The sequence below is a fragment of the Cyrtonyx montezumae genome, unplaced genomic scaffold (assembly GCF_038088225.1).
Source record: "Cyrtonyx montezumae isolate F1298 unplaced genomic scaffold, pur_monq_1.0 scaffold_7, whole genome shotgun sequence".
Lineage (NCBI taxonomy): Eukaryota > Metazoa > Chordata > Aves > Galliformes > Odontophoridae > Cyrtonyx > Cyrtonyx montezumae.
In genome coordinates, this window is record NW_027072078.1 from 6,623,065 (window position 1) to 6,635,358 (window position 12,294).

The 12,294-nt window shown below is 36.4% G+C and overlaps 1 protein-coding gene across 3 annotated transcripts in view; it reads left to right on the top strand.

The window, feature by feature from the left end:
- Positions 1 to 12,294, top strand: part of GULP1 (GULP PTB domain containing engulfment adaptor 1) — a 143,914-nt gene that overhangs the window by 112,994 nt on the left and 18,626 nt on the right. For all 3 annotated transcript variants that reach the window (XM_065750690.1, XM_065750689.1, XM_065750691.1), the window contains exons 5-8: positions 943 to 1,041; positions 3,296 to 3,433; positions 5,006 to 5,122; positions 5,499 to 5,591. In XM_065750690.1, the coding sequence (XP_065606762.1) occupies positions 943 to 1,041; positions 3,296 to 3,433; positions 5,006 to 5,122; positions 5,499 to 5,591 (447 nt within the window). The remainder of the gene's footprint in view (positions 1 to 942; positions 1,042 to 3,295; positions 3,434 to 5,005; positions 5,123 to 5,498; positions 5,592 to 12,294) is intronic.

A 12,294-nucleotide genomic window follows, 5' to 3' on the forward strand; every position in this document is an offset into this window, starting at 1 on the left:
CTCCTCTAGACCCAGTCTTGTGCTTGCTGCGTTCAATTATACAAGAGCACAGGTCTGAGGACAGTATACTCATGGGTGACAAGCAGACATTCCGACCCCTGGGCCTCAGTGAGTTATACTCTTTATGTTTTCAGATATAAAAAAAAAAAGCCTCTGGTGATCAGAGATGGGAGAGTACAAGGGCAGGTAATGGAGCAGAAGAGTAGTGCTCAATCTTTGCTAATAAGGTTACCTAAATTCATGACACTTCTTTTGACACACTAGCAAATTAGGGCTCTGCTTATTTTACCAGCAGTGTTCATGAGGGAAATGTAAGAGCAGATCCAATTGCTAAAGAAAGTAATAAAAGGATGACAATTGTATTAAATAGGATGTATGACCCAGTCATGCAAAGTGTCATCTAGCGGTCATCCAGTGAACTGGCAGCAAAGCGATCCTGAGAGTATGATAGATGTTGATGGTTGTAGACGTTGTTTTCACACTGAACCAACTGAAAAGAAATGTTTTTCTTAAAACAAATAAAACATATGTCCTCCATAAGTGTACAGAAGTGAGTACAGAACTAGTGTGGTATGTGTGGTGGGAAATTTACTGCTAAACAACCAAGCTGATAACAAACTATCTGTCTGAAGGTGTTCTCCTTGGCATCTAAGCAAAAGTGTAAGTTAGAGGCATAAATTACAGATAATGCTTTCAAAAGAATCAGTTAAATAATTTCGAGACCTATTTCCATGTGTGTAGGAATGTTCTCTAATATGCAGTCAGAAATGCTGTTTTGTGTTCAAATTTGACTTTGGCAATGGTTGGTGTTGTTTGTAAGAGCTTTTTGAAGAAGGAAACAGCTTTGGTTCGCAGGAGTTAACAGGAAATGAGAAGTAATTTAAACAAAATCAGCACAAAAAATCTTAATAGTAATGTAATGTTATGCTTTTATTTTTACAGTTTGCGAGACACATCAAGAAATCTGAAGGCCAGAAGACCCCTAAAGTTGAGTTACAAATTTCAATCTACGGTGTAAAAATTCTAGATCCAAAAACAAAGGTAGGATATACATTTATCTGTGATGTTAGAAGAGTAACTATGTATGGCTTCAGAGATTTTTATTTTCTAATACTTTTAAAATGCATTACATTGAAAGCAATCCCATTGATATAAACATTTTTCATAAACAAATTGCCATCTCTTCTTACTACAAATGGGTAATGTCTTTCCTAGAAGGAATCTGACACTCAGAAATATGGACCATAGCTAATATGACATTTGATTTTTTTTAATCCTTCAACACCAGAGCTTCTAATATCTGAGAAAGATGAAAATGCAGTGATAATTACATGTTAATACTGAACGTGGTATGTGCCCATGTTTGTTTGCACTGACTCATTCCTCATGCTGCTGCTTTGGACCGCACCTCTTTCTTGATTCGTTTTTTTTCTCCTCTTCCTGTGTTTTTGATTTTTGTTGTGGGTGTCCTCTTTTCGCTTAAACGCTGATGTTTTTCAGGTGTTATTCATTTGTCTGTAATCTTTGGGCTCTCCATGTGGCACAGCATGACAGTTGCTGTCTTTTCAGCATTTGTGGTCCTCCCCGTCATCCCATTGATGGGCTTTTGGTTTGTTTGTTTGCTCTGGTATTTTGGAAGGGGTTACATACTAAGCGAAGCATCCTTCTCAAAGACTTCAAAGAAGCAGCTAAATGAGTGATTATTCAGCAATCAGCAATTCATAACATATGAATGCTTTTAAGCCTTTTATGCAAATGTTAAATTTTGAATTTGAATGAGGTTTTTGTTGCTGCTTTTTAGGTCTGAATCATTATGGCCATTCAGAGTGTGATGCTGCTTTTTGGGATACTGTAGTTGTAATATAAAACATTCTGCTTGGGTTTTATTTTTTTTTATTTTTTTTTATTTTACTTCAAATTCTGGACAAGACCGCAGTTAATAAGCCCAAGGGGAAAGAAATATCCCTATCAACTTTACTGCAGTTCTTGCATTTTCTTTATGTCGTAGGGCAGAAAGGAGTACCAAACCCCATAAACTCTTAAAAGCTGTTTTAGCATAACAGATTGTAACGCCAAAATATGTTAGAGATTAAAGGAGATCTGTGGGACAGACAGTATGGGCTGGAATAGGAACATTTTAATCTTGTAACAATGTTATTACAAGCTCTGATGGAAATCAACTCTCAGAAGCTTTTTTTTTTTTTATCTCCCCCACTTCTATTCCTAGATGTAAAAGCTCAAGTGAATCAAGGTTTCTGTCTTTTGTCAGACTTTACCCATGTGTTCTGATTCCATACTTAACATTCAAGAAAGGGGAACTACAGAGAAATTCTGCTCTTTAACGAATCAGAGTAATTTCACTGATTTAGGAATCTGTAAGAGCCCAGACGAGCGTGCACTGTTATATATAACTGTTACAGGGCTGTAGTAGAAGGACAAAATGTGAGAGATTTGGGGACATGAGAGAAATAGTATGCACAGAAAAAATAGCTGTAAAGATTGCGAAAGAGGAATCTCAGTTGGGGGTAGGGGGAAGAGAAGAGGGATAACATTGACTGTGTGGTATATTTGTGGATAAACAGCTGAGGGTGGAGAGGGCATGTCCCTGCTGATGAGGTTGTTGAAGTCTGTGAACCCCAGTGCCACAAAGAAACTTTCTCTGTAGATGATAGTTCACATCTAAACTGCATATTTTCCTTTAAAATAAGTGCTGCTTTCCCATGTTTGAGGCCAAATAAAATAAAACACCAAGAAGAGACTTGTAGAAGAAAAGAAAAAAAAAAAGTGTTTTTCTGTTACTTTATTTCACTCTTATCTAAATCTTTCAGTTGAAGAGCATTGCCACTGCAACTTTCTAACTTTTAAGCATCTGGGACGTGGTTTTTAATAGAAGCTGAAACAGTATTTGCAATATGCATTATTTCATATTCACCATTTCAGTACAACCATTTTAGCAAAGCCTGAGAGATGATGAAATCTGAAGATGGTGTACACCTGGACAGAGAGGAAAGTCTTTTATATGATCAGTCCCTAAATAAATAGCGAGACACAAAGCAGCAGTAAAAGCTAATTTTCTAGGACAGAAATTACTGCCCAAGTAAATGCTTCCAAATAAACACTGTCCGAATAAAAACTTCCTGTTTACATTCAGTAATAATGGAACTTTTCTTAGAGAAGATGAGTTTCACTTCTATACTTTTAGGTTCATTTCTTCAGCTGTCTTGCGTGTGGAGGGTTGCTGTATCCCAAGCAGCTGTAGCAATTCCTTGAAAATAATATTTGTTTTTATCTGTAGGAAGTTCAACACAATTGCCAACTCCATAGGATATCATTTTGTGCTGATGATAAAACTGACAAGAGGATATTTACTTTCATATGCAAAGATTCAGAATCAAATAAGCATCTGTGCTACGTATTTGACAGTGAAAAGTGTGTAAGTATGCAGGATTATTTTTTTTTTTTACAAGACTGTGAGTGCCAATCGTGGAATTTGCTTAAAAATAAAGCAAGAATGGTTAGCAAAGGGAAACAGCTTGCCTGCTAACTGGGGTCAGATTGGTATAAACTTGAATGCTAATATAGTGCCTTGTAAATTAGGTATATTAATTTGAGTAGAGTCTATTTCTCCTTTAAGGTGGTCTAAGGTAGTTTTCTGGGAGAATTCTTACTACCCAGCTCAATGTCCTAGTCCAAGCATCTGAAATACTCAGGGAACAGTGCATCCCACCAAGCCTGAAATGTTTGCACAGCTGTTTTGCAGAGATTACTGCAACCCTGTAGCTCAGATATCCTCACAGGCTCTTCTGCTGATGCGTCTGCCTCCGCCTCTCCTCAAAGGTTTAAATGCTTTTTCAATCCTGCAAAGTCCCCCCTACCCTACCCCCAGCCACATCTCAAGTTTGTAATGCTGTGATGCACTACCAGAGAATTAATTTCACCAACCACTGACATTCTCTTGTGTCTGAGGTAGAACAGGGCAAGTGCTCCAAAATTTGTGTCAGCAGGAAGAAGTTTTAATTCAGGGAAGGAAATGAAGGAAATGGTGTCTAGTTCAGTAAGGCTGTGTGTTTTCCTTGTCAGAAAGTAATTAACAAATTAAAACATCAGAATCAACACAAAAAATGGCTGCTTGTTTGTTGTTGTTATTCTAAAGTCCAGATCATCTCTGACTTATTCTCAAGTAGGTGAGAAAATAGGAAGGAAACTTTTTTTTTAAATCGTCATTGTCATAGAATTTGCTTGGAGTTATGTATCACTGTGCTATGTAGACATAGATGACATAGAGTTGTCATCTGTTCAATTCTCTTAACATTTCTATTTTGTCCCTTTTATGCACATTTCTGTTATTTTGAGTTGGCCCTGCAGTTTCTGCATGCCAGTGCCATTTCTTTCCAAGCCACTGTTTTGTTTTTCCTCTGTCCTGATATTCCAATTACTGTAATTTCCTGCTTTCACTTTTTTGTTCGTTAACACCCTTGTATTTCAAAGGATCCCATCTTGGTTGGTATCTTTCCTTTCAACTGACCATTCTCCTTCCAAGAAAACAGCTTAGAATGCATACTTCTCCTGTCCATTATTCTTTTATTTATTAACTCTTAATATTTGCTCTGTAAAGCAGTTCCAGTTCTGCTTTTTGTCTGTTGAGTCTGATTTGCTTACAGTATTTTTGGTAGTAATTTTATTATTATTATTTCCCACTGAGGGTATAGATAGAAGCTTAATTCTCCATAACTGTAACGTGAAATTCTTCCCGCACCTGTAGGGAGTGACTTTGCTGTTGTGCTGATGGACAAGGGGCTGGGAAATGTTTAAGTTCCATTCACAGTGTTTTCTGTATTTTGCCATGGAGTTTTTGCCATGCTTCTCTGCAGTGTTGAATTCATAAGAGATGAAGCAAACCATTTGAATGTGATATATTGTGTGAAGTATTTTGTGATCATTTGAATGAAAGTAATTATATAAATTATTTTTAATACGCCACTTTCAATTTATGTTTTGTACAAAGGCCGAAGAGATAACTTTAACAATTGGTCAAGCATTTGACTTAGCTTACAGGAAATTTCTGGAATCTGGAGGAAAAGACGTTGAGACAAGAAAACAGATCGCAGGCTTGCAGAAAAGAGTAAGTTCTGATCTATCATTTTTAAAGAGCTAATCAGAACACCCTGTTGTAATTGTTATGTCTGTCTATGGCAGCGTTATTTTCAGCATTCTGAGATTGCTAAGAACAGCAACACATGCTTAGAAAGCTGAACGTGATAACTGTGAAACAATTTCACTTTCTGTCTTTCAAGGTGTCTAAGAGAAATGAAGGGCTGAAATGCATATGATGCAGGTGTTATAGTTCAAATATTTTTAAATTACTTTTTGTAGTCAGATAATTACTGCTACTAAATTACCAGAACTCCACTGTTCTTAATTCTAAATGGATAACTAATAGATATCACTGAAATGAATGCATGTTCCAATAGTTGTTGCAATAACCACTTGCTTTATAGATTCAAGAATTAGAAACTGAAAATACAGAACTGAAAAATAAAGTTCAAGATTTGGAAAACCAGTTAAGAATAACACAAGTACATGCACCTCCGGTAAGTAGATGAACTTATTTCTTATTTCCTATGTTACTCTGAATTTGTAATCATTGTGTTATAATAATTACCATCTATATGGTTTCTAGTGATTATGATTAACTTCAAGCAATCATGTAACAAATCTGATGAAATGCAGTAATGAAGCAACAGTGAGATTGTGACGCGATAAGTTCAAATACCATTCTCAATAAATTGCAGTTCTTTATGCATCTTGTTATACCTATTTTTAGCCACATAAAACCCTAAATATTCTTATGTAGACACCTAAGCATGCCAGCTAGGGATTAGAAACTCCGTTTTGCAGTGAAAGGATCTGATTTGACAATGCTATTTTGGATTTTCCAAAGAACTTTCTGTCACAAGCATACCGTTACTTATACCTGCCATTTTCTAAAAGACTTTCTAAAATGTTTCTGTCTTTCAAAGGAGTAATTAAGGACTCATAGATCTAGCATGGATGAGCAGGTAGAAAGGATCGTATGAGAGTTCCTCATCACTCAAATTTTCCAATGCTTTCTTCAGTTCCTATAAAAGATAATACTGTTTGTAATGACTGACAGTTACTCATGACTATTCTAAAATGCACATGGTATTGCAGACTGAGCCTAATGACACTGCTCTTCTTACAAGCCTGTGCTCTCTATACATCATTTGATAACTGTGGAAATAAAACTTTGTAATGTAATTACTTAATTATACTGAAATCTTAAAAAAAAAAAAAAAAAAGACAGACTGCTTTTAAGCTGTGTTTTTTGAACCATCTTTCATTTCCACTTATCTGGGTGATGAGAAAGTGAGTTGATAGTGGTGACAACAATTTTTCTGTTGTGTCTCTACGCTCCTTTGATACCGATGAGAAGTTTGTTTCCATCAGTTATTAATATAAACGTTATTTCATTTTACAAAGTTCTATTTAGTGGAGAGAGTATCATAAATTATTAACTTGGTGTGATTTCACAGTGAAAATTGTTAATAATGGATTTCTTCTCACTTATGAAGCACTCAAACTTTTCTCAAATGTTAGATTTAAAAATGAATGTGGCAAATTAGTATTTTTCCTTAATTAGAAAGACAGCTAGTTTAGTTTATTTATGAATGTAAATAATTTAATTCAATTAAAGTATCTTCCATAATTTCTATAAAAGATACACTTAAGACTTTTATGCCAGACATAGCTCTCTTTCATTTAAATTAAGAAACTTGGTAATAGCATTTAGGAGAAAAAAAAAGTATTAATGGTGATGAAAAAATACCCTGGAGTGCACACTGGTGTTTCTCTTAAGACAGTGGTATCTCATTCCTTATCAAAGATCTAAAATGGAACAGTCGTTTTTAAACTCTAGATACCGTTTTATTGTTAATTACTGTTGGTTCAATGATAAGTATATTGCTGAAATAGTACTTGTGCTTCAACAAATTGTTGTTTTAATTATTCGTAATTACTAATCTTAATAATTAATTTACAAATATATTTATCATGATTAAAATCATAGTAAAAGCATTCTAATTACCTATTTATATGAAGTATGTATTGGTTTTGCCACAAAATAGTCTGAGATAAATGGTTTGGATAAGTGTTGGAAGAGGTTGCCCAGAAGGGCTGAGGTATCTGTGCTCTTGGAGATATTCAAAACTTTGCTGAATGTGGTCCTCAGCAAATTCAGCTAAAGGGTTCCCGCTTGAGCAGGAGTTCATATTAGGTGACATTCCAACCTAAGTGACTTTTCGTTGAGTTGTATAGACCACAATTAAAAAGCCACAAAAAAAAAAAGAAAAGCAGTTTAGGGAAATATTTTTCTTAAATCCAAGATGATAGGAGCGTAAGGTGATTCACTGTCAGTTGTTTTTGCAATGAGTTTTATATACTTTTAATTCAAATCAACTGTCATTTAAAGAGGAAATCTGTAAAACCTGCTTTTATTAGTTCTTCTAATAAAGCAGAAACCTTTCAATTTAATTTTGGTGAAGAAAAGGATCAAATAATTTTGTAAAATCTTATTAGAGTGATAGGTGGGATTTTGTCTGAATTTAAATTGAACTATTTAAGTATCACGTTTTTGCCTGTAGTAATGCTGCAAAATTAGTTAGAAAAGAAACATAACAGCTTTGACAAAGTAAAATTTAAAATCTGCTGACAGTACAGTATTTTGTTAAACATGGAAATAAAATAACTTTATGCAGAAATGAAGTAGGATATCCATTACAGGGGATCATACCTCATATGAATCAATTTCTAGTCATTTTCAGTTAAACAGGTGGGAAAATTTGCTTATCTGCAGACCCTGTTCAAGCTGCGTGTTGTGAACATGACACGTTCATTCTCGTGATGTTAAACAGTTTGTTTAAAAGCTTGTTTTCTCATAGCTCTCATATTCACACTTTTGAGTTATAAAGGGATGTTGGTGCCAAACCAGAACTTTTACAAGTGTTTTTAGATGTAATAATTTGATTTATTTATATTTTGTTGATTTGACACAGCACTCTAGCTCTGTATGTACAAGTCCATTTTGCAGTTGCTTTATGTGCTGAGGGATAAAGTCCTCATACTTGATACCTACCATGATAATACCACAGATGCCATTAACTGGCTGTTACTGTGAAGAAATGTTTGGTTTAACTAGCAAAGTAGAGATTGTTGTGTAACTGCTTCTGCTTAGACATGAATAGTACCTTGGAATTTTTGTTTTTATGTTTTTTATGCTACTTCTGGTTGCTTGCACACTGCTAGTACTTAACATTTTCCAAATGTGCTGAAATAGCTTTCCTGTCTTCTGTTGTTGACTATGCTCTTCCTTTTGTATGGCAATCAACAAGTGATTCAGCACTTTAGAAGTCAACACTACCAGCTTGGTTAACAAACATATATTTGCAGAGGTGGTGAGGGATTATGATGACATTTTCCAGAACGTAGCAAATATAAACATTTAAAGTTTGTGTGCAACGTTCTCACGTGTAGTCCTCCATCCTTATATGGAAGGGAGCTGCAAGCTGTGAAGTTTAAGCAGACATTTCAAGCTGACAGTGGATAAGTATCTTCCTTCCATTTGAGGCAAGATTTGGACTTTTAAGTGTTACTGCACCTGTAGTGTGCAGCAGTGAGGTTACAGACAACAAGTGATGACACTGCTGTGCTTTGTTAAAATGCTGATCTAGAATAGAATGTCTTTCCCTCTTGGCACACACTTGAAGACCATAGGAGTGTTTGTATGCAGCCCAGTCTAGCATTTCTTTAATCCTACTTCTTCCTCCTGAAGTTGACCAGTTATGATTTCAGTCATTATTCTAGACATGTTAGTCCTCCTGTTAAGTTTTAATGAATCATAGAAGCACCAAGGTTGGAAAAGTCCTGCAAGATCATTCAGTCCAATCGTTTGTCTGTCACCAATATTTCCCACTAAATCTTGTCCTTCAGTACAACAAAATGAAGTAGGTAGAGAATGGCATTAGAAACTTCAAGTCCTACTCTTAATGTATTATTTCATTGATTTCCCTTATACTAAAACATGTCCAAAATCTGCCAGAGAGCAAAATGCAAATGATGACTTACAAGATAAAGCTTCACATTAGGTACGGTATTAATAATATTTTGGAAGAGAGTATTTTAGAAGCTGAAACATCCAGGACTACCTCTTTTAAATGCATTCTTCTTTAGGTGATGATAATGAATTGCTGTTAGGGTGTTTGTTGTGAGACTTTGTTCGCTCCCTTAAAAAATCAACTCATGAAAGTTGTAAAGAATAACAAAAATAGCCTTTTAAAAAATGACTTACTCTTTCTGTAGATCAAATTACAGGCTTGTGTGTTGTGAAGTACAAAGGGAAGCAATCTAAAACTGCTTTCCTGATTCTTCCTTCTATAAGTGATCTTTTGAAGGATATGTAAGGGTTTATTTGAGGACTTATTTTATCTAATGTCAGGCTGAAATGGGTACAAATTATTTGCATGATAAATGTGATTATGTAGCCTTTTATATTTTTGCAGTGCTTATGCAGATGCAAACTACTGACAGCAGTATGCTTCTGTTTCTGAGGAATATATCTTCTACCAAAAGTCTCTTACTTCTTGGTTGACAAAACGTCACTATGAAAATGTTTTGTTTGCTCTAAATCTAGATAAACTGCTGAAGTAGCATCAACCTAATTGAGTTGCCTTTTCTATCATTTCATAAACTGTATGGGGAAAAAACATTCTGATTCCATTAAAGAAGCCATTTAAAGCAGTGAGAACACACTTAGAGGAGAAAAAAATGCAAGAAAAATTAGATTGTATAACAAAAATGAAGAATAAAATTTATTGTTAAAGTTGAACATGAATCTGTCAGTCTTCTTCATACCTTTTTTCTGTTTTAACTATTTAGACTTAGGTTTGTTCAGAAATTTCAGTATGCAATAAATTGCTTGGCATTCTTTTCTGCTTTGATGTTTTTAAATATGTTGTTAAAACTTTTAATAAGTCAGTATCTAAAATATAAACATTTAAGTTATTCAGTAGGAACGATCAGTTCTTGTAATTTCCTGAATGAATCAGTAAAGGGCATACTGTCTTTAAAGTATGGTTTCCTTAGGATGGTTTTCCTTTATAGCTGCAATTAAATGGGCCATGGGAAATGTTGGTATGGGATGGCTGTGGTTTTTAATTTCTCACTCCCTTGCATGTACAGCTGAAGTTTCCATTACTCATGTATCTGTGCTGTTTACTTTTCATCTGTTTTTGTGGTTTGGCAATACATTAATCACAGGTCTTTCTTGCATTTGGTTTTGGTTATATGAGAACGATCTGATTTTCATTTTGTTATTTGTCTATGATGAGGCAGCTTGAGTTTACGTCATAATTAGTCTTTGGATGCTGCTCCTATGTATAAATTCAGCTTCCAAAGATCGGTGCTTCCCTGGAAGTGCTATTTCACGATGCCTTTTATTTTTGCTCATCGTACTGTTGGTGTTAGGAGGGCAGCCTGGGGTAGCTGCTAGCTGTACACACAGCCTTCGTGTACCTTAGTAGCTGCACACAGTGAGCACCTTCAGCTTTTATAGCAGAATGAATGGAAATCCCCTCTAGGCCACTAAGAAAACTCTGAAGAGACCATAGAATTATAGAAGGGTTGAAAGGGACCTTTACAATCGTCTAATTCCAACCCCAGTGCTGTAGGGAGGGATAACTTCCTCTAGACTAGGTTGCTCAAAGCTGCATCCAGCCTGGCCTGGAACTCTTCCAGGAAGGGGGCAACCACAGCCTCTCTGGGAAACTTGGTACAGTGTCTTGCCAACCTCACAGAAAAGCATTTCTTCCTAATATCTAGTCTAAATCTACTGTCTTCCAGTTTAAAACCATTTCCCCTTATCCTGTTGCTACACGCCCTAATAAGAAGTCCCTTCCCAGCTTTCCTGTAGGCCCCCTTCAGGTACTGGAAGGCCACTATAAGATCTCCTTGGAGCTTTCTCCAGGCTGAGTAGCCCCAGCTCTCTCAGCCCATCCTCGTAGGAGAGGTGCTCCAGTCCTCTGATCATCTTTGTGGCCCTCCTCTGAAGCTTCCTGTGCTGGGGGCCCCTGAACTGGGTACAGTACTCCAGGTGGGTCCCATGACGACAGAATAGAGGGGCAGAATCATCTCTCTCAAGCTGTACGTCACGCTTCTCTTGGTGCACCCCAGGATATGGCTGGCCTTCTGGGCTGCAGGTGCACACTGCCAGCTTATGTTGAATCTTTCGTCAGCCAGCACCCCCAAATCCTTCTCCTCAGGGCAGCTTCCAAGCCATTTGCTGCCAGCCTGTATCTGCACTTGGGATTGCTTCAACCCAGATGCAGAACCTTGTACTTGGGTTTGTTGAACTTCATAAGATTTTGATGGGCTTGCCTCTCAAGCCTGTCCAGGTTCCTCTGGATAGCATCTCTTCCCTCTAGCATGTCAACTGTGCCACTCAGCTTGTTGTCATCTGCAAGCTTGCTGAAGGTGAGCTTGATCCTACTGTCCATGTTGCCTACAAAGGTGTTAAAATAACACTGGTCCCAGCGCCAATCCCTGAGGATTGCCATTCATCACCAGTCTGATAAGAAATGGTGCATTTATTTTCAGCATGACTGAAGTTTCTCAAGAGTACCTTGAAGGTTTTCTTTAGCAACACGGCTAAGCAAAGGAGGAAGTTATGACAACTGCATGACTCTGGCTTCAAATAGCTAAAAGTGGGAATATTCAGGAAAACGAGTCTGTAATATGTGTGTGACAACCCAGTGCTTCTCACTGTGGCAATGTTGCCAAAGCCTCTTTTTTTTATTAATTTTTTTTAAAGATACTTATTGATTTGACTTCTCTAAGGTTAAATAGTTAGAAGCATGGCGACACTTCTTACCCTCATTAAAAGCCTTAGTATTTGCACAAACTGTAAAAACAAAGCAAAAACAAGATAGAAGTACATATATATCTACATAACTCGGAAAACATTTATACAGGCATATACTTCATTCATATTTTCTGTTAAGAGTGCCAAGGGGGGGAATATGCTCATGTTTTTTCTTTGCCTGTTTTCCATTCCTTCAATTTTATAATATTCTCTATTCAATCCATCTTTATAGTTTTGCATCCTGTATGCCTTTTACTGCTATTTCATGTGATATACTGTCTGCCAAATTCTGACCAGAACCTTGCAGTTAGCACTTTTCTTAGGTGGGTGCTCTTACCAGCTGTTGCAGTGGTACGACTGTT